A 23,958-nucleotide genomic window follows, 5' to 3' on the forward strand; every position below is an offset into this window, starting at 1 on the left:
GCAATGCCTTTTTTGGGGGGAAACTCTATCATTAGCTCCCTTCTTTTCAGCTTTTCCTCCAAAATAATCTCAAATTATATAATAAGCATAGTTTAACCAAACAAATCCCCACATTTTCCCTAACCAAAAATGTATTTGATTCTAAACTGTGAGTCCATTATCCCTTTATTAAGAAACAGCTAATATGCTTCATCCTACATCCCTCGACATGATCAGAATTCTTAAGTTTTTCAACATGAAGACTATAACAGAGTTGTTATGGTATAAATTGTTCTCCTGTTCTACTCGCTTCCTCTTCAACATTTCCAAGATGTGTTTACAACTTTCTCTGAAACTATCATTTCATCATTTATACATTCATATACCTTAATTTGCTCAACCATTTCCCTATTGATGGGTATGTTTTTGCGACTATGCAAAATATTACTATAAATATTTCTCCACATATGGGTCCTTTTCCTCTTTTCTTGATTTCTTTGAAATATATAGTCCTAATAGAAGGTTCGAGGAGTAGAGGATGTGCAGTTGAGGTTTATAGTTTCCAAAAGGGCTGGACCAACTACAGTAAGAAACTCTTGTGAAATACAAATTTTTGGTTTCATATAGAGATTTTGGGAGGTTGTCTTGCGATGTATATGGAAATGCTCTTTTTTGTATTATAGGTTCAGAAAATATCATAGTTGATTACAGTTATCATATGCCCCCGAAAATCTTCTCCTCTAAGCTAAATACGAGAATCCACTCCAAATCCAGCCCCCACTCCCACTTTAAAGGCTGTTTTCAATACTGTCTTTTTCAAGAGACCTTTCCTGACACCCCCTCCCCCCAATTAGAATCCTTCAAAAGTAGAAATGGGCTCCCTTGTGGAATCACATTTTGCGCTAGATGGGACCCCACAAAATAATTTAATTCCATGCTCTCGTTTGATGGATGAGGAAACGAAGTCCCAGAGGTGAATAATAAAGGCTAGCATTTAGGTAGCAAAGTATTTTACAAATATGACCTCCTTTGCTCCTCACCACGACTGGGGTGGGGGGAGAGACAGAGCTGCCGATATTATCTCCTTTTTGCATATAAAGTAACTGGGGTAGACCGGAACCTCGGTGACTTGTTCAGGACTATCTAGAGATGTGAGGCTGGATTTGAACTTGGCTCTTCGAAGCCATCTAGAAGCTTCTGGAGTCAAAGTGGGATTTGGATCGAAGTGCTTTATTCTATTAGCAGTTATTAAGCGCCTCCTGCAGGCTGGACAATGGCACGTAATCCTGGGAGTGCAAAAAGAGGTAAAGACGGAGCCCGTCCTCGAGTCGCCGCTCGGGACTCCGGGCAACTGTATCAGCAGGAACTCGCAGGGGATGGTTCGCGCTTGCGCAGTGCCCTTCGGAGCGGCTCGCTTCCTCCCGCCTGCTCTCGGGAACGCGCACGCAGCCCGGCGACGTCGCTCTGCTGCGCGCGCGCGCTCTCGGGGCCGCGGCCGCAGCGGCCCCGCCACTCCCCCAGGCGCCCGGGGTCGGCGGCCCGACAGCAGGGGGCGCCCTCATGGGAGGGGGCGGGGGCGGGGCGGAGCTCCCGTGCCCCGGACCGAGGCGGGCGGCTGACGAGGCGGCTGAGGAGGAGGAGGAGACGGCGGCAGCGGCTTTCCGGTCCTTATCCCTGTCCCGGCACCGCAGCGGCCCGAAGAGCGAGAAAGGGCCCCGGCGCCATGAAGCTGCGGGTCCGCGTCCGGAAGCGGACGGCGCCGCTGGAGCTGCCGGCCGAGGAACCGACGCTCGGGGAGTTGCGCGCGCACCTGCGCCAGGCCCTGCTCCCCGCCTGGGGCTACAGGTGCTGCTGCTGCCACCGCCGAAGAGGGGAGGGAAGCCGCGAGGGAAGAAGCGCATGCGTGGGGATGCTCTTGCGGGGGCCGGGGGCAGGGCGAGGGAGAGGAAGGGGCGCATGCGTGGGGGTGCTCGCGGCTGCGGACCAAACGGGACGGGATCGGGGGCATCCTGGGAACTGCCGAGGGAGCGTGGGTGGGCGCGTGCAGCTTGGCTTTCCGCACCGAGTGCTACCCTGAGCGTGTACCGGGGATTTGCCTCCCTGGTCTTTTGCACACTTGAGTGTTTGCTAGTGACTTTGTGCCCACGTGGATGTGTGCAGCCCTGTGCACCCCGACGTGTGTAGGCGCTCCAATTCTCATGTTTGCACACTTGAGTGTTTGCTAGTTACTTTGTGTCCAGTGTGTCTGCAGCCCTGTGCACCCCGACGTGTGTAGGCACTCCAGTTCTCATGGATGTTTGCACACTTGAGTGTTTGCTACTTTGTGTCCAGTGTGTCTGCAGCCCAATGCACCCCAACGTGTGTAGGCGGCCCAGTTCTCATGTTTGCACATTTGAGTATTTGCTAGTGACTTTGTGCCCGGTGTGTCTGCAGCCCAATGCACCCCGACTTGTGTAGGCGCTCCCATTCTCATGTTTGCACGCTTGAGTGTTTGCTAGTTACTTTGTGTCCGATGTGTCTGCAGCCCAGTGCACCCCAACGTGTGTAGGCGGCCCAGTTCTCATGTTTGCACACTTGAGTGTTTGCTAGTGACTTTGTGCCCGGTGTGTCTGCAGCCCAATGCACCCCGACTTGTGTAGGCGCTCCAATTCTCATGTTTGCACACTTGAGTGTTTGCTAGTTACTTTGTGTCCGGTGTGTCTGCAGCCCTGTGCACCCCGACTTGTGTAGGCGGCCCAGTTCTCATGTTTGCACACTTGAGTGTTTGCTAGTTACTTTGTGCCCAGTGTGTCTGCAGCCCAATGCACCCCACCGTGTGTAGGCGCTCCAGTTCTCATGGATGTTTGCACACTTGAGTGTTTGCTAGTGACTTTGTGCCCGGTGTGCCTGCAGCCCAATTCATCCCAACGTGTGTAGGCGGCCCAGTTCTCATGTTTGCACATTTGAGTGTTTGCTAGTTACTTTGTGTCTAGTGTGTCTGCAGCCCAGTGCACCCCAACGTGTGTAGGCGGCCCAGTTCTCATGTTTGCACATTTGAGTGTTTGCTAGTGACTTTGTATCCAGTGTGTCTGCAGCCCAATGCACCCCAACGTGTGTAGGCGGCCCAGTTCTCATGGATGTTTGCACGCTTGAGTGTTTGCTAATGACTGCCCATGTGGGTGTGTCTGCAGCTTTGCACCTGAGTGCTTGTGCACATCCAAACGTAGGTCCTCAGTTTTGAGTATGGGGCTTTTTGCACAACCGAATGGCTTCCCTGTGTTTTGTGGCTGGGTATGTTGCACACCTGCATGAGCGTATGCTACTTGTATTGCACACCAGAGTGTATTGCTTTCTCCAAAGAAGTTCAGATTCTGTCATCTCGCTTTTCCTGAAGCCATAAATATGCTGAGGCTTAATGGTGTGTATTACTGTGCAGGTTGAGCTGTTCAGGATTTGTTACCAGTAGAAATTCATCTAGTTCTTGGTGGTATTATAGAAAGGAAACTCAGAGCCTGAAGGATGCCCAGTAATTAATGTTTCAGATTCTGCTAGTTTCCTGGTTTAGGGGCTGTTTCTTTCAGGGACTTGGAAACTACTGGGATCCTTTTGCTTGGGTCGAGGCTCCAATTTTGAGGTGAGGAATGCAGATGAGGCTGGTGATCATTGCCCCAGAAGCAGAGCAAGGGTCAGTATCCCTTTCCTTTAAATTTGAATCAAGAAAAAAGTGGTAACCTTTCTATTCTGAGGTGTTTTTTTTTTTTTTTTAACACAAACTAAAGAAAACCTTTTTGTTAACTTCATAAATACTGCCCTCCCCCCTTTTTTTGAGTATAGTCTATCCAATAATTTCTGGGGACTCCAGTAAAATGATACTAAAGTGATGAACTTGTCATAGTTTTAATTTGTTGGATCCAGGTAATGATATTTCAAAAGAGAAACTAGGGAAATGTTCTGGCACATGCACACAGACCTAATGTGTTGAGTGCAAATGATGCCTTTAAATATTTTGAAAAAGGACATAAAGTGATGATTAACCTTTTAGTGGTTTATTTTTTTTCTTTTTGGTTATCACTATCAGTACCCCCAGATGCTTTCATATTTAGACTCTCTTGTTAAGAAGCTGGGCAGGGCCCTTCTGAAAGTACCATATTCGGTTTCACAGCCTGACTTATAAACAAACTAGTTACTTTCACTTTTCTGTTCTTTTTTTATTGTTAAATCAGTGAGGGAAAAAAACTGCTTGTGAAAGAAAAGATACTTTAACATATTTTTTCCCTTTAATAATTGAATGGAATACAGATAAAAAAGGCTAGTTTGTGTATTCTGTTTTTCTTTTTAAAGCATCTGAAATGTAGGAGGCAAATTAGGGCTCTTTCAATGAGTGCCAGGATCTCTGGTGCTGCTGATAATGATGGGGACAGGGTGGTGCAGTTGAAGGATGTAGACTTGGGGACAGAGGGCTGGACTAGTTGTCCAGTGTTGCCTCTCTAAACAGCCTCCTTTTTAGTTTCAGAGCCAGAATCCTGTGGTTGTATGTGGTTCTATGTTGGAGCAAGTCTGAATAGTTAGATTTCCATCTATTGTGTAAAATTAGACTTTTATTGATATATTTTTTTCATGGCTTAGATTTCCTCTTGTGTCTCTCTCCCAATTCTTTCTTGGAAAGCCTTCTCTTATAACAAAAAGAGGAAGAAGAAAACAGTTAGTAAAATCAGTCATCTATACATTGAAAAAAATATGTGACTTGGAACACAGTCAAAAGTCCCCTTTTCTCCCATATTCTTCCTCACCAATCCCTGCAAAGATTATGTTCCTTTAAAAGCCTTTAGGATATATTAGAACTTCCCACTCCCCAAATCAGGCCTCTTGTCCAGCTTAAATATCTGTTTTTGTTTTTAGTAAACACAGTTCTAATAATTTCCCTGCCCCCAGATTTCCAACAACCAAAAACTCTTTCCCTCCTCCAATAGGTAGTGCTTTCCCTCTCTTTAAAATTACCTTAACATTTATCCATATGAGTTCCCCTTCTGCACTATAAAAAGTAAGCTCTTTGAGGGTAGAACATAAAAATGTTTGTTGAACTGAAAATGAATAAAGCTTTACTCTAAAAGGAGGTGGGAGAGGAGTATAATTTATATTTGGCAAAGAGTTGTTTATTGCTAACAGTACTTCACTGTAGTAGGTACTGTTCTACTTTGATATTTTCCAGTGAACAAAAGGAGACAAGTCATCCAAAGGCATCCATTGGACTGTTGGTTCTTTTGGAGTTGTTTTTCCTATTTATGCCAAAGTTGGCACCATCATTATTTGAGCAGCTGGCAGGTTTTCTGCATTTTGTTTACAGAAGCATTTTGCAGATAGAAGCATAGTCACTTGTTTTCTGACAACCAAGAGTAATTTCCAACCATTTAATTCCATTCTAAAATTTCTGTATCACTAGCTATACAACTTAGCATCCTGTAACTGATGATGAGATATAAAGATATTTAAATAAGAGAGATCAAAAGCTAATTTTCTTTAGCATTTTGGGAAATGAAGCTCTATGAAGAGGGAAAATGATTTCCACAGAATCTGACAAGGTAGTTTTTAAATCACCAGTTAACTCTCATAGAAATTGGTTGCCTCATCATCAGAAGGCATCATGAGTTTGCCCATTGGGGTTTGTTAAAATTCTTTTTATTTATTGTTTTATTTTTTTCTGGTTACATGTGTATGTTAATTTTTTAAATACACATTTCTTTATGACTCATGATAGGAGAGAAAAATCAGAACAAAAGGGAAAAACCATGAGAAGAAAAAAGAAAACAGAAAAGAGAAGTGAACGTAGCATGTATTGATTTACATTTGGTCTCCATAGTTGTCTTTTGGGATACAGATAATGTTTTCTATCCAAAGTGTATTGGGATTGCTTTGGATCACTGAGAACAACCAAGTCTTTCATAGTTGATCATCACACATTCTTGCTGTTATTGTGCGCGGTGTGTTCTTGATTTTGCTTGTTTCACTCCCCATCAGTTTGTGTAAATCTTTCCAGGTCTCTCTATAATCAGCTTGTTCATCATTTTCTATAGAACAATAATAATATTCCATTACCTTCATATACCATAAATTTATTCAGCCATTTCCCAAGTGATGGGCATCTATTCATTTTCCAATTCTTTGCTACCACTGAAAGAGCCACTACAAATGTTTTTGCACATATGGGTACCCCTTTTTCCCTTTTTATGATCTCCTTGGGATGCAGGATCCAGTAGAAACACTTCTGGATCAAAGGGTATGCACAGTCTGATAGCCCTTTGGTCTTAGTTCCAAATTGCTCTTCAGAATGGCAGGATAGTTCACAGTTCCACCAACAATGTATTAGTGTTCCAGTTCCCCTACATCCCCTCCAACATTTATCATTATCTTTTCCTGTCACCTTAACAAATTGCTTTTAAAAGTTATTCTTCACAACAGTGTTGGTGGTGTCTTCCCAAGGTCTTGTCATGCGTGATGGAGCTGTGATTGGGATTGCTAGCCTCTCACAGAGCAGGTTCTCGGGCCCACAGTGGGCTCTTGGCCGCCTGGTTTTCTCCTGACTCACCATCAGCAGGGCACATATCTGGAGTTATTTGTCTGGCAGGGATGATGAATACTCAACATGTGCACGTTCTCCCTAAGCCCTTTTGGTGATTAATGGCGTGCACCTGCAAATAACGTCTGCCCAGGTTAGAGATGCATTCTTTCCTGGGGCCGGAGGAAACAAAGCTGCCGATCAAACCCGTGGCCCCATTTTGCTAATGTTGTGATGTCACTGATGCCATGAACTTTCTGAAGGTTGTCCGTGACAGGATCAGGACATGGTAAAACTAGGACTGCAGTCCTTAGGGATGCGAGCCAGGCTTTTGGCAGCTCCTGGTCTCGGGGTCGGTTTTTGTTCGCTTGCCCGCTGGTGGTCACGCCACACGTTTGTTGTGATTCTGATGCATAATTAAAGCTCTGGCCTTAACCGTCCGTATCCATTTTGTTTTGGCAGTTCTGAAACCCAGTTTGCAGTGACACTGAACAGCAAGGATGCCCTCACCGAAGATGAGAAGACCTTGGCTTCCTATGGAGTTGTTTCTGGGGACTTAATCTGCTTGATTCTTGAGGAGGCTGTTGAAGAATCTTCCAGAGCACTGTCTTCAGAGGCAGCCCATCCCTCCTCCCAGAGTAATCCCAGTCATTCCTCCTTGGCCACCAGCGAGAGTCAGTCCAGCCGGCAAGGCGAAGGAGAGCCCAGCGATCCCAGCCTTTCTCAGGCGGGCCAGCCTGGTGACCCGAGGGCAGAGAACGTGGTAAGGCCCAGGAAGCACCCAAGGAGGCGGCTTGGCCCTCGATCGGCATCCGAGCCGAGCTCAGCAGCTGCTCGTTGTGAAGCCTCAGCCGTGGAGGGGCTGGCTGGTCAGAGACCGCCCCGGGGCTCGTGCTTCCCGGGGATCAGCTCTCGGCCCCTCACCCTCCGTCCTCATTTGTTACGGACAGTGGTTCCCTTGGCCGTCTGCCCGTCTAGCTCAGACTGTTCCCTTAAACCCTCGTTCTAAGTATGCCATCCAGATGGGATGCTCGTACTTGGACATCTCCCTTGTCTGCGTTTCCCATTTCTGGTCCCGTTCTCCCCGGCCCTTCTCTTCTTAGAGCCTCCCTCCTGGCCCCGTTCTCCACCAGTTTTGTCGGCCTTTGGCTGCTCATCCCTTGCTGGATCCTCACCTCAGAGGTTCCTGGAGGCCCGCTCTGGGCCTGTCGGGGTACACGGGGGCTCAGCCCTCATCTCTCCCCGACCTCTGCCGGGCGCTCCGCCCGGACGTGCCCCCTGCGGCTCCTCCCCCTGCTCTCCCCCCTTCTCCACCTTCCTGTGCCTGGCGGCCGCCGCTCTCCTTGTGGTCCTGCAGCTCTGCAGCCTGGGCTTCGCCCCCTTCCATTGGCCTTCTCGTGTCGGTTCTTCCCTCCTGTGGCTTTGGCGCCTGCCCCTTCCTCCTTACCTGCATGGCTGCTGACCTGCTTGGGCTGTTGGGGTCACCTTCCAAACGAGAAGGCTTCCTACGCCATCAGCCTCTCTCTTCTAGAGAGCTAACCCTTCTTCCATACAATTGCCACTATTGTCTTCTTTCCCAAAAATCTGTTCTCTCCCTGCGCTCTTTAGGGTCAAACGCATAACTTTCCCACCGGGCCCGACTTCCTTTTCAGACCTCCTTGTATTCTCTCCTTTACACGCTCTCCGGTGTAGCCAAAGCCGTCTCCTTGCTGTTTCCCAGATTGGGCTGCTCCCCTCCTCTCCTCCTCCTTGGAGTTTGGCTACTCTGGTGACTGGCCAGGGGCCTCTTCTGGTATGAAGCTTCTCCTGGCCCCCCGGGACGCTTTCTCCACCCTCATTCCCTGGTGTTCACTGAACCTCGTGGCTGTTCTCTTAGCTCAGGAGAAGGTGTACGCCCTGGGGGCCGGGCCTTTGCCTAATGCTTGGCCCGGTGCCCTGCGGCCTCAGCACCGGAGAGCTCTGCTTTTCCTGCAGCGTGATCCTGGACTTGGACCGTCCCAGAGGGGCCTTCCCCTCCCCTCCTTGCCTGTAGACAGCAGACAGTGTTCAGAAGGATCAGTAAGGGGGGGTCAGGTGATCCCCTATGTGAAGCCGGCCAGTACGTGGCCTGATTGAGCAGGGCGCCTACCCCCCCCTCCTTCTGGCGTAGCTGCCCCTTCTCAAAGGCAGAGCTTAGAACCGGGCACAGCCGAGGCTGCCCCAGGAAGGTCTCCCCTTCCCGCCCGTGTTCTCCCACCGTTGGCTTCCATCAGCTGGCTCCTGATTGAACCGGTAGTGCACTAAGACCCAGAGGCCCTCCCCACTCCTGTGCTTGTCCTTTTTGGGAACACAGCATCACATTCATTTCTCTTAGATCCTTAGCTTTAGCCCAACATCTCAGCGCATCCAGGTACTGTTGATTCTAATTTGGTCTCACACAACAAGCCCCATCATTTCTGCTTATCTGAGAAGCACTCCAGCTATGCCTTCATCCAAATAGGGAATGAGGACGTTGGAAACAAGCGGGCGGCTTGGCTTGGTGTAGAGTGCTCGCCGGCTGCCTGTCAGGAGCCTCTGTTGACCCCTTCCCTGTGTCCGTGACCTTTGGCATGTCCAGACCTTGCCTCCTCCTGTGTGGGTTAGATTCTGGTCTGGTCGGGGCAGAGGACGGAGCTGAAGGGAATTGCAAGGGAAACATGGGAATGGGAGAGGAAACAGGCCATGCTTTTCTCTAAGAAAGTAGAGATTCACAGGGCGGTAGTATGAAGGGTGGCAAGGTGAGAGATGGGGTAGTAGGACGGGGTGGGACTCAAGGGGCACACAAAGGGTGCACCTTGGCAAGGGAAAGGGTGTGGTCCTAGAGGGGAGCACTGAGGCTGGCCGGGAGGCAGGGGTCGGTCAGGGAGCATTTATTAGGAGAGGAAGAAAATCTCACAGCCTGAGCTCGACAAGGAACCGGGGATCTCCCTTGGCTCTCTGAGAGTCTTTGAAAGTGCTCTCGGAGGCGCCGAGCGGGTGGGATGGCCAGTGTTAGTCTCCAGGCTTCGGCCCCTCCCCCGTGGGTCTCTGTGCCAGGCCTGGAGCCCAGTGTGGGACCGTGCACAGGGCCGTGTTCATTGCAGGGTGTGTTCTTCTCTCTTTCAGCCGGGATCCCATCTAGATTTTGATTCTGGGTTAATTCGGGAGGATGTGGATATGGAGGAGGGTCCGGGGTCCTATCCCACGGAGCCAATGCTGTGCAGTGAAGCTGTGGATGGGCAAGTGCCACATTCCCTGGAGACGCTGTACCACTCGGCCGAGTGCGGTAGTGCCAACGATGCCCTCATTGTCCTGGTGCATCTGCTGATGCTGGAGTCTGGCTACACCCCTTTGGTAAGTCCTGGGCTGGGGCTGGCTGGGCCCCGGACCCTGACCCCGATGCGGTGTGGAAGTCCTGCCCCTCCACCAGTCTCACTTAATGGCTCTTTAAAAACGACCTTTTATCTTGTCTCCTGGCGCTGTGTGGTCTGTGAAGTGACCAGGAAAGTGAGAGGTCAGACTGTGTCCTAGCCAGGGTATCTGGGCCCTGGGTGCCATGGAAGTGTTAGCAAGGGGCTGTGATCATTGCCCTGGTGGTGTGTGTGTGTGTGTGTGTGTGTGTGCTCACTAAGGGGACTGGGAAGTTTGGGAGCGGGGGCAGAGCTGCTCCTCTTCAGGAAGGACGCTGGAACCAGTGGCAGGGAGGGCAGGAGGCCCCCCTGCCCACCGGTCCTTTCTCTGTGTCGAGAAGACTCAGCTGGGTTGTCCCCCTCTTCCCCCCCGCTGGGCCCGAGGGGCTTTGTGCCCAGCACAGGAAGGGAGCCGGTCCCTCTGGGCCCCGGGAGGGGCCAGTGAGACTCCTTGGCTTTAGATACCCAGAAGTTATCTTTCCTCCTTTCCTCCACATGCTTCCTTCCCTTCCACTCTTCCTCGGCTGTCTCTTTGCCACCCCTCCCTCATACGTGGCTCTCTCAGGTGGCTCTGCCTGATTCTGGGCAAGAACCAGCGAGGGGCAACTCGCTGCAGGAGGAGCCACCCTGGATGCATCTGTTCCCCACAGTCCCAGGGTCCAGGGCAGCCCAGTTGTCGGCTTGCAGGAGCAGGTCCCTAGTAAAAGCTGGGGTCCCACTGACAGCAGTTGTATGGCAGAGACTTGCCCAGGCTAGGGGGAGCCACGGGCTTAGGAGGTGCGATCTGCTGCAGCCCCCTGCTCCCCACGGGGAACTCTTCCCCTCGTTGGGCCTCTTTTCAAGCCCATTTGTCCGAGGGCCTTCTTGGCCCTCAGTCCTGTAGCTGCACATGTGGCTGGGGAAAAACAAAGGTTTGGGATCGGCGCTTTGGGTTGCTGATCCTGCCGGACATCATTTGGTAACCTTTTTTTCCATAGTGTTCTTATTTCTTATGCTGTTTCTCTCACCGGTAACAGGATAATCAAGTGTCATTGGAATATAGAAGGAGGTTTTGTTCTATTGACTCATGAGCATTTGAAGCAAATTTTTAAAAAATCTTTGGTTTTTCCCCCTCTGCTTTTACAAAACAGATGACCTGATTTGGGATGGGAGAAAATGGGACTAATGGGGTTATTCTTGAGACTCTCTGAGCTTCTGGAGATGTTCATTGGCTTGTCTGTAACCTTTCGCCTCTGTGTATGTGATCCTTCTTTTTGCGCCCAGGGGACGGAAGCGAAAGCCGTGTCCATGCCCGAGAAGTGGCGCTCGGGAGGCGTCTATAAGTTGCAGTACACGCATCCTCTCTGCGAAGACGGCACCGCTGCTCTCACGTGTGTGCCTCTGGGGAGTCTTGTCGTCATAAATGGTAAATGGTTGGCTTCCGCCTGGGGTTGCTCTGTAACGGGCTCGCCCACCTGGCCAGACGTGCCATTTCTGTTAGGCCGGCACCATTCAGTCCCTTTGCTCCCCTCGGCCTTGGTTTCCTCGTCTGCAAAATGCAAAGCACTTTTGATTCTTAAACACTCCAGAAGTGTAAATCATCTTCACTTTTGTCACTTTTGCTGTGGCTCGTGTGGGCAGGATCAGACCGACCGGGAGATGTGGTGCTGTGGGTGAGTCCAAGGAGCACGATTACCCGAGACAGCACCCTGGGGTGGAGCCTCTCTCTGGGGGGTGACTTAGCCTCTCAGTATTGCTAGACAAAGGCCTTTTCCTCTTTCTGGAGAGGAAAGGAGCTTGATTGTGTGTGTGGGATAATCTTAGAGGAGAGAGCTCAGTAGGTATGATATGGCAAAGGAGCAAGGCTGGAGGCTCAGGTGTGTGCTTATCTCCCGTCATGGGGGGTCACGCTGAGCTAGGTAAGATCCTGTCCATTTACTACTTCTTCAGTTTGGTAGTAAGAGTATCACTAGATCAGGGCCTCATACCTGGGAAGAGCAGTTGGGAAAGTTCTTTTGCAGCAAAGTCATTCAGAACAGATGAATTCTTTATGGCTAGGATTTTTTTCCTTACTTCTGGCACCTAAAAAAATTCCACCCTGATATTTTGTGGTACAATCCAACAACTATCTGCAGCTCTTCATATCCGCTAGTGGCCTGTGGACAGTGTTGTAAGGGCCACTGATCCTTTTGAGAACTTTCTCTAACCTTTGATTTTGGTATTTTGGGGACTCAAAAATTTTCACTGACCAGTTTGTCAGCCAAAATTGGAATGGCCACACTTTGGACAACAGTTTAGTTCTTATTCAACAATTCAGTAGTATCTGATTCTCAGAGTTGAATGGGAACTCAGAGGTCCCATATAGTCCAGTCTAGACCTGAATTCTTAGATTCAAGGATTGATGATAAAAGGGACCATAGTGATATATCGTTACCTCCTCATCCTTTATTCCCGAGTCCCTTCTAAGGTAATTCTAGATATTTTGAATGAAATCAGCAAATTCCATTTGAATTATTACATGCAGTCATCTGAAATTTGGCTAATTGCTTTGGTGGCGTCTCGCGGTTCCAAGGAGTAAGCGTTCCGACAGCCTGGCCCGCGAGGTCTGGGCTCCTGCATCTCCTGCTTTTGAGGAGGCCTCCTGGCACACGGAGTCTCAGCGACTGCCACTGAGAAAGGCTCAAGGCCTCGTGTGGTCAGTGTCCGGCTGACGTTTTTGACTTGGTGTCTTCAGAGAGGTTCTTCAACCGCAGTCTTGGAGGCCATTTGTAAGACAGAAATTGGCTCCAGGTGGAAGTGAAGCTGTCTTCTGATATTTGGGCATCTGTAACTTGTGCCGTTGTCCTTTGGGACTTCTCAGGCCCAAGCAGACTTTCACAAGAGGCAGACATTTCGGGGCTGGTTCTGAATTCTGAAAAGCAGCCATGTGTGCCCGCACAGGAGCCCATCAGTGGGCCTTTTCATGGATGGGATGAAATGTCCCTTTGTGTATGTGACTAGAACGGGGCCTTGGGCAGGGGCAGGACTGCTGATCACTTGGGTCCCTGGGCTGGGAAGCACTGTGGCATTCATCTCAGGAGCAGGCTCTGGGACTCACTGCCAGAGGTTAAGTCAAAAACAAACCAAGTTATTAGTGACCTTGTCAGAAATAATGACTTCATTGTGCTGAGCTGCCTCCCTCCCGTTAGCCTGTTAGCCTTGCTGCATTTGTTTCAATTGCTAACAAGCTGCTGTTGGCAATATTTCCTAGGCTTACATATAAAGACTCTTACTATATTTTATCATGGTGTTTTCCAGGGGCTTCACTTCATGAGAAGGCTGATTTAAACTTGATGGCTCATTGGTTAAAGAACAGGTTAATGGTTTACAACAATTCATTGTGTATAATTTGTGTCCTTTAAGAAGAAGAATATAGTGTAGACAAAGACACAGAAGAATTAATCAAAAAAAGAAAGCAGACATGAACCTAGTATAATCTCACTTTTTTTTCTCCAATTTTGCAGCTACATTGAAAATCAACAATGAGATTAGGAGTGTGAAAAGATTACAGCTGTTGCCAGAGTCTTTTATTTGCCCCCATGAACAAGGTAATTCAGCTTTGTGAGTCATTTAAAAATCAGATCTTGGGATGAAGCTTTGGGCAGTTGGGAGTAACCCAGCAGTGTGGTGTTTGGGGGAAAAAATCATACATATGACTAAACTAGTAAAAAAAAAAAAAGATTTAGAAAACGATTGAGGAGAAAGATTGATTTCTAAAAGCATGAAAAGGTTTTGATGATGGGATTCCTTCTTTCCCTCCTTCCCCACATATGTCTTTGTTCACCCCTTTTCCATCCCAAGTTGCCTTGATGAAGTGCAGGAGGGATAAAGGAATCCTTATTCATGGTCATTCTTTTCTTCCATACTTGAAAAATCTGGTTTCTGTGAATAAAAACTTTAAATTAAAAAAAAAAAGTTATTTCCCTATCCCTTAAGAGCACTAAATAATCTAATATTTATTTATTTTTTTTGTTTATTTTTGCTGAGGCCATTGGGGTTAAGTGACTTGCCCAGGGTCATACAGCTAGAAAGGGTTAAATGTCAAGGCCAGATTTGAATTCAAGTCCTCCCGACTTCAGGGCTGGTGCTCTATTCACTGCGCCACCTAGCTGCCCCTACTTTTTCTTTATGAATCATGTTGGGAGAGAAAAATCATAACAAAAAGGAAAATTTATGAGAAAAAGAAAACAGAAGAAAAAGGAAAAAAAGTGAACATAGCATGTATTGATTTATATTCAGTTTCCATAGTCACTCTGGATGCAGATAGCATTTTCCATCCAAAGTTTACTGGATTGCCTTGAATCACTAAACTTCCTTGAGCTAAGTCTTAAAATATACATATGATGTGAGAGGTAGAGGCATTGGGGGCCAGCAGTCAGGGTACAGGGGCCAGCTAGGGTGAAGGTGTGGGTATGGGAGATGGCACATGTGTTGGAGGGGTATCTGCTAGGCCAGACTGCCTGAGAATATGACAGAGATATGGAAGGATCAGGTTGTGAAGACTTTGTTTGTCAGTAGGAGAGTTTATATCAGTTGTAGAGGCAGTAGGGGATCACTGGAGTTTATTGAATAGATAGGTATACAGTTAATCCTTCCACATCATGATTTTCCTCATGCTATATATTGTGACTCAGCAGAAATAAAATGGGAACTTGGAGTTTTAAGCAGATGACAAGCAAAGGGTCACACGCAAGATGACACAAAAAACTTTAGACTCAGAAATACATAAAATACATGTAAAATATTGTGTAATGCTAACCTAGATTTTACAGTATGGTTCTGTAAAAACCTCATAAAAGAAAAGGAAAAAATTCAGACTTCTCTGGTACAAAGAGAAGAGTAAAACATTTTTGGTGGATTTTCCAGTTTTCAGGGGTGCTCTGCCCGTCTCCCCTGTGAGGTGGAAGACATAACTGTATAGTATAAGACACAATATAAGAACATTTTTAACAGCCAAAGAGGAGATATTAGAAAAAAAAAGCTCCTCAATGGAAAGAAAGCCTTAATGGTTTTTGCATCTATTTAAACCTTTGCTGTCAAGAATACCAGTTTTACCAGTAGTTATATTGATATGCTTGGAAAAGCCTGAATGATGCTCCTGCTGAGGAGTGCGTGAGCACAAGCGGAGCTGAGATTTACTTGGTGTGGACTCTGCTCCATCCAAGCGCTGGACGGGTGTGGTGTCCGGCCCTCACCTGGAGGTGGTATTTTACAGGGTGGCATTCCTCATGACCTTCTAGAAAGGGTCCCTTGGGGCTGCTTCTGGAGACACTTTAGGGTTGGGTTGGTCATTAAACATCTAAGCTAATTATGGTATTTCTTATGGAATGTTAACGATGGGGCTGAGTTTATAAAGCCACAAATTTGCTTGAATTGGTGGGAATTGGATCGGGACGTTCTTGTAAGTATTGGCTTGGGATAAAAATAGGGGCAAGGCCTGTGTATATGAAAGTCTTGTCAGACTGTGGCATATCCCATGAAATGTAGATATTGTGCAGGTTGTGGTTAGGGCCTCTATGAGAGAATGTTGAGTCTATAATATTTTCCCTTCCAAAATATTGCAGGTGGAAGTTGTATAAACATCAACAAATATGATGCAGGACAGATTTAAATATGAACTTTCCTCAGGGGGAATTCTGGACTTTTAGACTGCTAGGCCAATCATTTCAATGTATTTCAAGCCTAAACTGACCGAACTGAACGTTGTTGCAGAAGGAATGTCACATTCCGATACCTGATTTGGGTACTTTTAAATAGGGACATAGGTATTGATAGGGAACAGAGGGAAGGTGAATAATGGAGCAGTCATTCATAATCTGTTTCAACTGCAAACCATTTAATTCTGACAAATGACTTTTAAAAATCTGTTTATAGGCTATTATTTTTGGTCAAGAGATTTTTTATAATGGATTTTTACTGCTCTACAAATTCATTAATTATTGATAACAGTCTCATAAGTCTTTAATTGGCATAGTCCTTCCCATGTGAATGGTGCCATTATTTATGGCCAATTTGAAATCTCCAGCTACATCTTGAAGTGTGAGACAGTATTTTCTTCCACAGGCTATGTTAGAAAACCATGAATTCACATTTAAATGAGAGACCATGACCTCTAGATTTTTATGTTATGCTTTTGTATTAGATTTATTTATTTTAAGTTATTTTCAAATTTTTTTAATGTTTGATTTAATTATTTAGTATTTTTAATCCAGTTACATTCAAAAGAAATTTTTTTTTTTTTGCTTTTGTTTTTAAAATTTTTGAGTTCTAGGTTCTATTTTCCTTACCCCTACCCACAATTAAGAAACCACACGTGAAGTTATTTGCATTAGATTTCAGTGTCAGTGGTTGGTGACGTCAGGAACGTGGCCTATGTGGTTCCTGATTCTTGCCCATGATGTGCCTATAAGAACTCTTGGCCCCTCGCAGCGTGTGGATCGCCGCCATCACCGCTGCCGCCACCATGGGGTTTAGGCGTGGCGGGGCTCGCTTTTTGGACCTGGCTGCTGCGCCCTCCCAGTCCTGGGCTTGGGGGAGGCCTCCTTCCTGTGCTGGGAGGAATGGGTGTTTGTTCAGATGGGGGCTTTAATGGTTTGTAAATAAGAGCCGACCTCTCAAACCGTTGAATTAAGAAGCCGCTTCTCAGAGTGTCGGGCCACTGGTGTCACAGCTTTGTGTTTTGTCTTTTGTTTCAGCTGAGGAAAATGTGGCCCGGAAATACAAAGACCTGCAGAAGCTGTCCCGCCTTTTCAAAGACCAGCTGGTCTATCCCCTTCTGGCTTTTGCTCGGCAAGGTGAGCGGCACCGGGCCCTGTTGTGTGTGAGGGGCCAGCAGTGACTGGGCAGTGTCGTCCGGTGTGGGGGCGTCCACGTGTGGTCAGGCCAGGCCGCCCAGGGCCTCTCTCTCTGGTCTCCGTTCTGGGCCAGGCCTGGGCTTAGCCCCGAGGAGACTCCTGGGGGAGACATCGTGCAGACAGGGCTATGGCTCGGACGTCAGCATAGTGGAATTGGGAAAGGGAGGACCTGAGGGAGGCCAGGGGAGCTCCGAGGGCGAAATGAGAAAGGAGAGACATGTCTGGAGTTGGGAGATGTCGGGTGTCGTGTGGGAGGACCATGGGGAAGCCAGCGTCTCTGGGGTGCGGAACGGGAGGCACGGTGAGGGGCTAAATGGAAGATGCCAGAGGGCTTGAAAAGCCAGAGAGGATTTTTGGTTTGTTCCTGGAGCTAGTGGGGGCCCATAGGTCGGGTGAATGTGAGTGACATGGTCAGACCCGGGCTGTAGGAAGGTCAGCCTCGTGGAGGAAGGACTGGAGGGAGCGGCGGCAGAAGGCTTTCGTGGCCCAGGCTGAGAGCGAGATGGGAGTAGAGAAGTGGACCGTGAGGTCAGAGGAGAGGCCAGGGAAGGATTCCTGGGGAAGCCACATGGCACCTGGCCCTCGGAAAGGTGGGAAAGGACCCATGGGGGTTTCTTTTTCCTTTCATTTTTACTGTGGGACACTGTACTGGAAACTGGAAAGTATGGGATTGCCGAGTCCTCGAATTTGAGAGGCTTGTGGCCCAGTTATTCCCCACGGACTGAGAGTCTGGCTGTGTTGGCAACAGCTCTTAGAGCTGGGTGGTCTGACCCTGGGGCCGGCCTTCCTTCCTCCCTTCAGACTGCTTCTCATCTTGAGGAAATCATCAGCTGTTTGCTTTCACTTAGAACGCTTTCTTTTTTTCACACATTCACCTTTCCATGAAGGTGTAAAGAGTTTCACTTCTCTTAGGTTTGCTTTTGTTATTCTGTTTCATTATATCAGCATTTCTGAATTATAATCTCTTCAAATTGTAAAAAGTGGCCTATTTTTAAAGTACATGTATATGTGTGAATAACAGTGTGTGTGTGTGTGTGTGTGTGTGTGTGTGTGTGTGTGTGTGTGTGTGTGTGTATGTAAGCAGCATGTTCAAATATCATTAGAACCAAAAAAACCCTGCAATATTTCTTAAAGAGTTTACACCAAGCAGGGGTTTTACTTGTACTGGTCTCAAATAAATCTAGGGAAAAAGCCTTGATGCTCCATTTCAGAGTTCAGTGTGATGGATGTTTAGCTCCTCAGCATCCTTTCCGTTTCCTTCATTAGAAGGGCTTGGAAGCTCCTCGAAGGGAGCACCCGATCTGAAACTCTAAAAGAGGGATTTCTCAGGACATTTGCAGAACAGGCCAAAAGCTAAGTCATCTTTTTGGTGATGACCCAGTTTTAAAACACTTTAGGGAAAACAACTAAAGAAAACTGTTTAAAATTCTGGACACTCAATTAAGACTTCAAATGGGAGAATGAGTTCTCTTTGTTATTAAAAAGAATGCTATGAAAATTATCTCTAAAATCCCGTGAGAATTTAAGTTTTCCACAGGAGCTAGTCCTGTTATATAGACCATTCCCATTAGTGAAGGCCTTTGCAACTCATCTGCAAAGTGAGTCTGTTTGGAGACACGTGAAGCCCTCTTGTTAAAAACTCTCGAAGGAATTATCTTCTAGCTGTTTGGGAATGTTGTAATGGCCTCTGACCGCTGTTAATACTGCTTTGTTGAGTGTGTGCCAGATGATCCCTTCTGGGTAGATATGTGCAGGAATGAAAGGTTTACTATGGGTTAGGAAGGGGCAATTGTATAATTTAATTCCCATTCTGGAGGGCAGCTGGGATGGGGGTGGGGTCATTGGGAGATCTTAGTGCCACAGCATCAGTGACTCATTTCTCTTCTCTCTTCTAGCTTTAAACCTGCCCGATGTGTTCGGTTTAATCGTTCTTCCATTGGAATTAAAACTGCGGATTTTCCGGCTCTTAGACGTCCGTTCGGTCCTGTCTCTGTCTGCAGTTTGTCGTGACCTTTTCATTGCTTCAAATGACCAACTCCTGTGGAGGTTTATGTACTTACGGGATTTTCGAGGTGATTTTCAGAGCGTTCTAATTAATGACAAAAGAGACCTAGTTTTCCCCATCTCCATTTGAAGTCTTAATTGAGTAGGATTTGCCAAGAGTTTTTAGTGGTGTCCTTTGGTTGTTTTCCTCAAAGCGTTTTAAAATTAATTGATTGTAACTGATAGCATGAATTAGACCAGAAAGAGTCTGGCCTTTGTGTTGCTTTGCAGATGTCCTGAGAGCTCCCACTTCTCACCTAATTCCACTATTCCCCTAAACACATATGGCTCATTTTTTAAAATGAATGTTGCAGCCAGATTCCCTAGAAGGGAAGGAATAGAATCTCCTCTCTGGTCCAGGAAATCCCCACTGTGCCTAGAATGTAACCCTTCCTCACCACTAACTCTAAGAATCCCTGGGTACTTTTAAAGTGCAACTCATATAAACTCGTCCAGATGAGATTTCCAGCATGGGCAGTGTTGAGAGGCATTGGAAGTGATGGTGAGCGGGCCACGCTGCCCTGGGGCTTTATCCCATTGTGGCTGTGGCGCTGCCCGTGCTTGTGTTCAGTTGCTGTTGGAGGGAGGTCCTGGCACTGCTGAAATGACGGCTTGGGCCCCCTGGGCTCCAGGGGGTTGGGCTGGGGGAGACGAGAGAGGGGCCATGAGAGCATTGAGTGGCACCGGGCGGCAGCTTCAGCCGTGGGCAACGGCTTGTTCCTGGACTTGCTGCCACATACTTTCCTGAAGTCTTTCTCTTCAGGTCCCTTGAGCTCAGTCCCAATACCCAGTGTTTTCTAAGGGTTCCAGCAGCCTTTACCTCAATCTGGGGAGACTGAATGACTCCCAGGGTATCCTGGGGCAGAGTTGGTGAGGGGGCCGAGCCCTTGCTCCCCTCAGGACGTGGGGGATGCGGCCATTTCTGAGAGTGAGACTTCCCTGGGAGACAGCCTGAGGGACAAGGGGACGGGAGCGCCGCTCCGGGAGAGAAGCTTTTCAGCAGGGGCGGCTTCCACGTTCGTTCCATGACACAGAGCCTGTGTGAGGAGCTCATGAGCGTCCCTGAGCCAGGGAAGGGCCTCGATAGCCGCCCCTCTGGGGGAGCACAAGGCCTCGTTTAGGAGGCGCCAGTGCTGAAGCGTGCTCGGGGGGCCCAGGCCTGAGAGCTCGCCGAGGAGGGAGCCAGCCGGGCCGGGCCGTGTGACCTCATGCAGCTCTGCCCCTTCCTCGGTCCTGGGTCCTGGAGGCAGGGCCCGCCTGGGCTTGAGAACAGGAGGTGTCAGCTTGGTGGGTGATCGCAACAGCCCCTCCCTGGCCCTTGGACCGATGCGGTGATGTGGTCATTAACTTAGACATTTGTCTCTTTTTGTAGATTGCGCTGTCAGACCTCGAGACACTGATTGGAAAGAAGTAGGTGCCTTTCAATACACTTTGATGGCTGTTGTCTAGAGCAGGGAGGAAGGGTCAGCGCTTAGCGAGTCAGCCGGCTCAGCTGCTTGGTGGTGATGAGCTGATCCCGGATGAAAGGGGGGCCCTTGTCAGGAGGAGCAGTTCCTAGGGCGCCTGGAAGGCCTTACCTAAGGGCACGGGAGAGATGCAGTCAGCCCTGGGACCCATGCTGGGTTTGGTCTCTGCTGTCAGTGTGTGTGTGTGTGTGTGTGTACACATGGGTGTCGTATACATGGGGTGAGTGTGTGTGTGTGTGTGTCTGTAAAGAGCGCGGCAGTTTCTGGGCTGCAGCCCTAAAGCGTGAGCCTCTCGGACTCTGCTCCTGTCCTTGCTTGGGAAGTTGGGCCCTTCAGAAATGGCTGTTAATTTGATCACGCTGCATTTGGACCCATGCTTAGGGCTCTTTCCCTTGGGTAGGGAGAAAGAGGAAGGGGATTTCTCCCAGAAAAAATTAGTATAGGTGAATCTGTACCTTGAAAACTAGTTATACTCAGAAAAAAATCCAGATCAGTCTCTCACCCCTCACTCTACTCTGCTGTCTTTGTTCAGCTCTACAGGAAGCAAAAACAGAGGAAAGATGCCCTGAGATGGAGGCACGCCATGTTCCTGCCTCCTCCGCCACACCCCACTCCATTCCATCCTGGCCCATTCTACCCGAGTCCCTTTCCTCCCAACCCCATGTATCCCCCAGGGATTATTGGCGGTGAATTTGATGAGAGACCAGTGCTTCCTTATGCTGGGGACCCAATCAATTCACTCATCCCCGGGCCTGGGGAAGCCCCTGGCCAGTTTTCCCCGTTCAGACCCCATTTCGATCCAATGGGCCCATTTCCAGGGCCCAATCCTGTCCTACCAGGGAGAGGGGGCCCCAGTGACCGGTTTCCCTTTAGACCCAGCCGTGGTCGGCCAACTGACATCCGCCTCTCCTTCATATGATGGTTTTAAGCTTATTTGAGCTTGCTTTAGGTTCTGTTTTATTTTTCCCTTAAACCAACAATGTCATCTCCTTGAGGCTGCGTGTCCCTAGTGTTTTATTGTGGTTGTGCACTCCTGGGCCCTTTGACTAGACCTGCCTCAAGTTTCCTACGGAGAGTGCAATTGGACTGCCGGGTTTGCCGAAGGCTTCCCTGAGAAAGGGCTGCGACTCAAGAAGAAGAGGCGGCTGGGGCTCCCCGTTCTCTCTTCCCCGTTCTCAGCAGGGTGTCGAAGTTACAACGTGCTGCATCAGATAGACAGCTTAACATGCAAAGTAACATGTCTGCTCTGACTTTTCTTACAGAAGGATGTATAATAAATACTTAGGAGACCTTCCCAACCCGGCTTGGGCCTCGTTACCTAGCAGAAACGCTTCTCCGGGGTGTTGGGCTCTGGAGGAGTCCTGCAAGGTGGATGGAATCTTGTCTCTTAGGGGGTGCGTGCGATGAATGGCTGATGAGTGATTTGTTCCTGAAAACCAATTTCCTGGCTGTCTTTGAACACCTTGGTGTGTAACGGGTGATGTGCTGCTTTTCAACAATTGTGCAGGCAGCGAGGGGGCGCCGTGGACAGAGCACCCGCCCCGCAGTCAGGAGGACCTGAGTTCTGATCTGGCCTCAGACACTTAGCACGTCCTGGCTGTGAGACCCTGGGCAACTCACTTACCCCCAACTGCCTCAGGGGCAACAAGTGTTACATGGAAATGCCCTGTGGTTTTTAAGCCCACAAAGACACAAAATTCAAGATTTTTATTTTTCTTACAAGAGAAAAGGCTAAACACAAACAGCTGCATAGAAATATGCACAGTGTGACCAGCATTGAAAATCTGAATCAGCATAAGGTTAGGGTCTCTAGAAAGGGTCTCTGGGATATTGCCTATGCTGGCTTCCTCCTTTTGTTTCTTCTGCGTGTAGAGCAGTGGCGGGGGGAAGGGTGAGAGAAACAGTTGGTATCCTGTTTTTGCTATAAATTAAGGCCTTTTAAAAAGACCTTTACAGGGGATAAACTAGACCAATAGTGTTTTTCCACATGTAGCTAGGGGATTGGTGTTATATGTTACATGTCTTTCCATTGTATCTGATTAAACAGATAGGCTTTGAATGCAGTTTAGGTAACTGGGTTCTTCCTTTGAGGCTCACCCCTCAAGGAGGAAAGAAAGGAAATGTTCTGTATTTTATTTACCAACATGCTTTTTAGAGCCAGTCACTTAAACAGTTCTCAAACTGTAACGTGATTTCTGAAGACCATGTCGAGACCATTGCAAGCAGCAAAGGTTTCAAACTAAAGGGGATGGTCCTGGTACTGTAGGTTTTTGAAGTCTGGTCCTTGAGGTGATGGTGATGCTGGGGGCCCTCGGTGACAGTCACCGTGTCTCCAGCCCCACGGTCACTCAGACCAACATCTCCATTGTGGCCTGAGTTTATGATTAGACGCACTCTGCCGTGTTCCTTTCACGTGGGTCAGAGTGCAGAGTTCATTGAAGTGCTAGGGGTTAATTCCTTCACGGTGTTTTCATGGCTGCATACTAAATGCCCCTTGGATACCTGAGGAAGCAGGGAAGATGGGTTAGGTGTGTGTGGCCAGCAGGCCCGCAGAGCACACCTGCATGAGACGGGATCCCAGGATCTCTCACACAGGATCACCCTGTCAAGTCTTCCCTGTTCAGGAATAATCCTGTACTTGATGAAGGCTCATATACCCTCAGCTTCAGCTCTCCAGGAGGAAGAAGCCATTATTTCAAGGCATCCCATTTCATTTTTAGACAGCTCTCATTAGGAAATCCATCTCTAATTTCCACCCATTTCTGCTGGGACTCAGCAGGACCAGGAGACCCCCTACATAACAGTCCATGGAGTGGTCAACTCCCTCCTTCAGAGTCTTGTCTAGACTAAACACGCCTCATTCTTCAGCTGGCCTCCAGGCCTCCCTCTCCCAGTGGCTGTCCTCCTCCTCCTCCTGCTAAGCAGCCCCATAGACTAAGACTGGCTGGCACCCACTGCTGTCCTGTATCTTCCCGGTAGGAGCATAGGACTTGAGCGTGTGTTCCAATCCATATGAAATCACTTCAGATAAGAAAATTAGATGGAGGATGTCAGGGGAATAGTTTCCCTTGTTTCCTTGGTGTCTCCCTTCTCACGGGGTAACAAAAGCAGAGTACACTAGCTGGTTGCAAATGTAAGTCAATTTAAACAAGGTTTAGAAAGAGTCTGCAGATCCCAGTGCTTGGTGTTCCGAACTCTTCTGGGTGAAAAGATAGGAGCTGCTCTCTGAAGAAAATTGCTGTTCTTTTCATAGACACATTCAGTGGTGGTGAGCTGCTAGGGTCAAGGCGAGGGGACCCTAAAGAAACATTTCCCAGCTGGCTCCTCCAGCACGTTGGGCTCTTCCCTGGACCCTTCCCCCTCTTCCAGTGCGAAGCTGTCTGAAAACAAGACCCGTGTGTGTCCATACTGTCATCCGCCGCCGCTGCTTGCTGGTTCTGCTCTGGGAGGGCACAAGGGCTTCTTTGTGCCCTTTATGCATTGTGCCCTTTGTCAGCGCACTGGTTGGCCTTGGTTTTCTCCCATCTTACTCCTCACCCATATCCAAAAGGCTGCTCTTGTATTAGAATCTGAATATCGGGACAGCATCACCACTCTTAATGCCAGCAGTGGCCTTGTAAAAAGCTTGTTATCCCCAACCTGAGCTCCCTTTAGAACAT

The 23,958-nt window shown here is 48.3% G+C and overlaps 1 protein-coding gene across 2 annotated transcripts; it reads left to right on the forward strand.

The window, feature by feature from the left end:
• Positions 1-1,547: 1,547 nt before the first annotated feature.
• Positions 1,548-21,597, forward strand: FBXO7 (F-box protein 7). Of its 2 annotated transcripts, none has more exons than XM_051961530.1 (9): positions 1,548-1,824; positions 6,974-7,274; positions 9,635-9,862; positions 11,182-11,323; positions 13,401-13,484; positions 16,632-16,730; positions 18,686-18,862; positions 20,206-20,243; positions 20,832-21,597. In XM_051961530.1, the coding sequence occupies exons 1-9, from the start codon at positions 1,703-1,705 to the stop codon at positions 21,216-21,218; spliced, it is 1,578 nt and encodes a 525-aa protein (XP_051817490.1). In that variant the 5' UTR covers positions 1,548-1,702; the 3' UTR covers positions 21,219-21,597. The 2 variants fall into 2 exon arrangements, with proteins under 2 accessions (XP_051817490.1, XP_051817492.1); XM_051961532.1 differs by lacking the exon at positions 1,548-1,824 and adding an exon at positions 3,585-3,643.
• The last annotated feature ends 2,361 nt before the right edge of the window (positions 21,598-23,958 follow it).

The sequence above is a fragment of the Antechinus flavipes genome, chromosome 5 (genome assembly GCF_016432865.1).
Source record: "Antechinus flavipes isolate AdamAnt ecotype Samford, QLD, Australia chromosome 5, AdamAnt_v2, whole genome shotgun sequence".
In the NCBI taxonomy this organism is placed as follows: Eukaryota; Metazoa; Chordata; class Mammalia; order Dasyuromorphia; family Dasyuridae; genus Antechinus; species Antechinus flavipes.

Excerpts from the sequence above, each read along its gene's own strand:
- FBXO7 (XM_051961530.1), top strand. The coding sequence starts at position 1,703 with ATGAAGCTGCGGGTCCGCGTCCGGAAGCGGACGGCGCCGCTGGAGCTG. Across the intron at positions 7,275-9,634 it reads ACCCGAGGGCAGAGAACGTG|CCGGGATCCCATCTAGATTT; the intron begins GTAAGGCCCAGG and ends TCTCTCTTTCAG. Across the intron at positions 16,731-18,685 it reads TCTGGCTTTTGCTCGGCAAG|CTTTAAACCTGCCCGATGTG; the intron begins GTGAGCGGCACC and ends TCTCTCTTCTAG.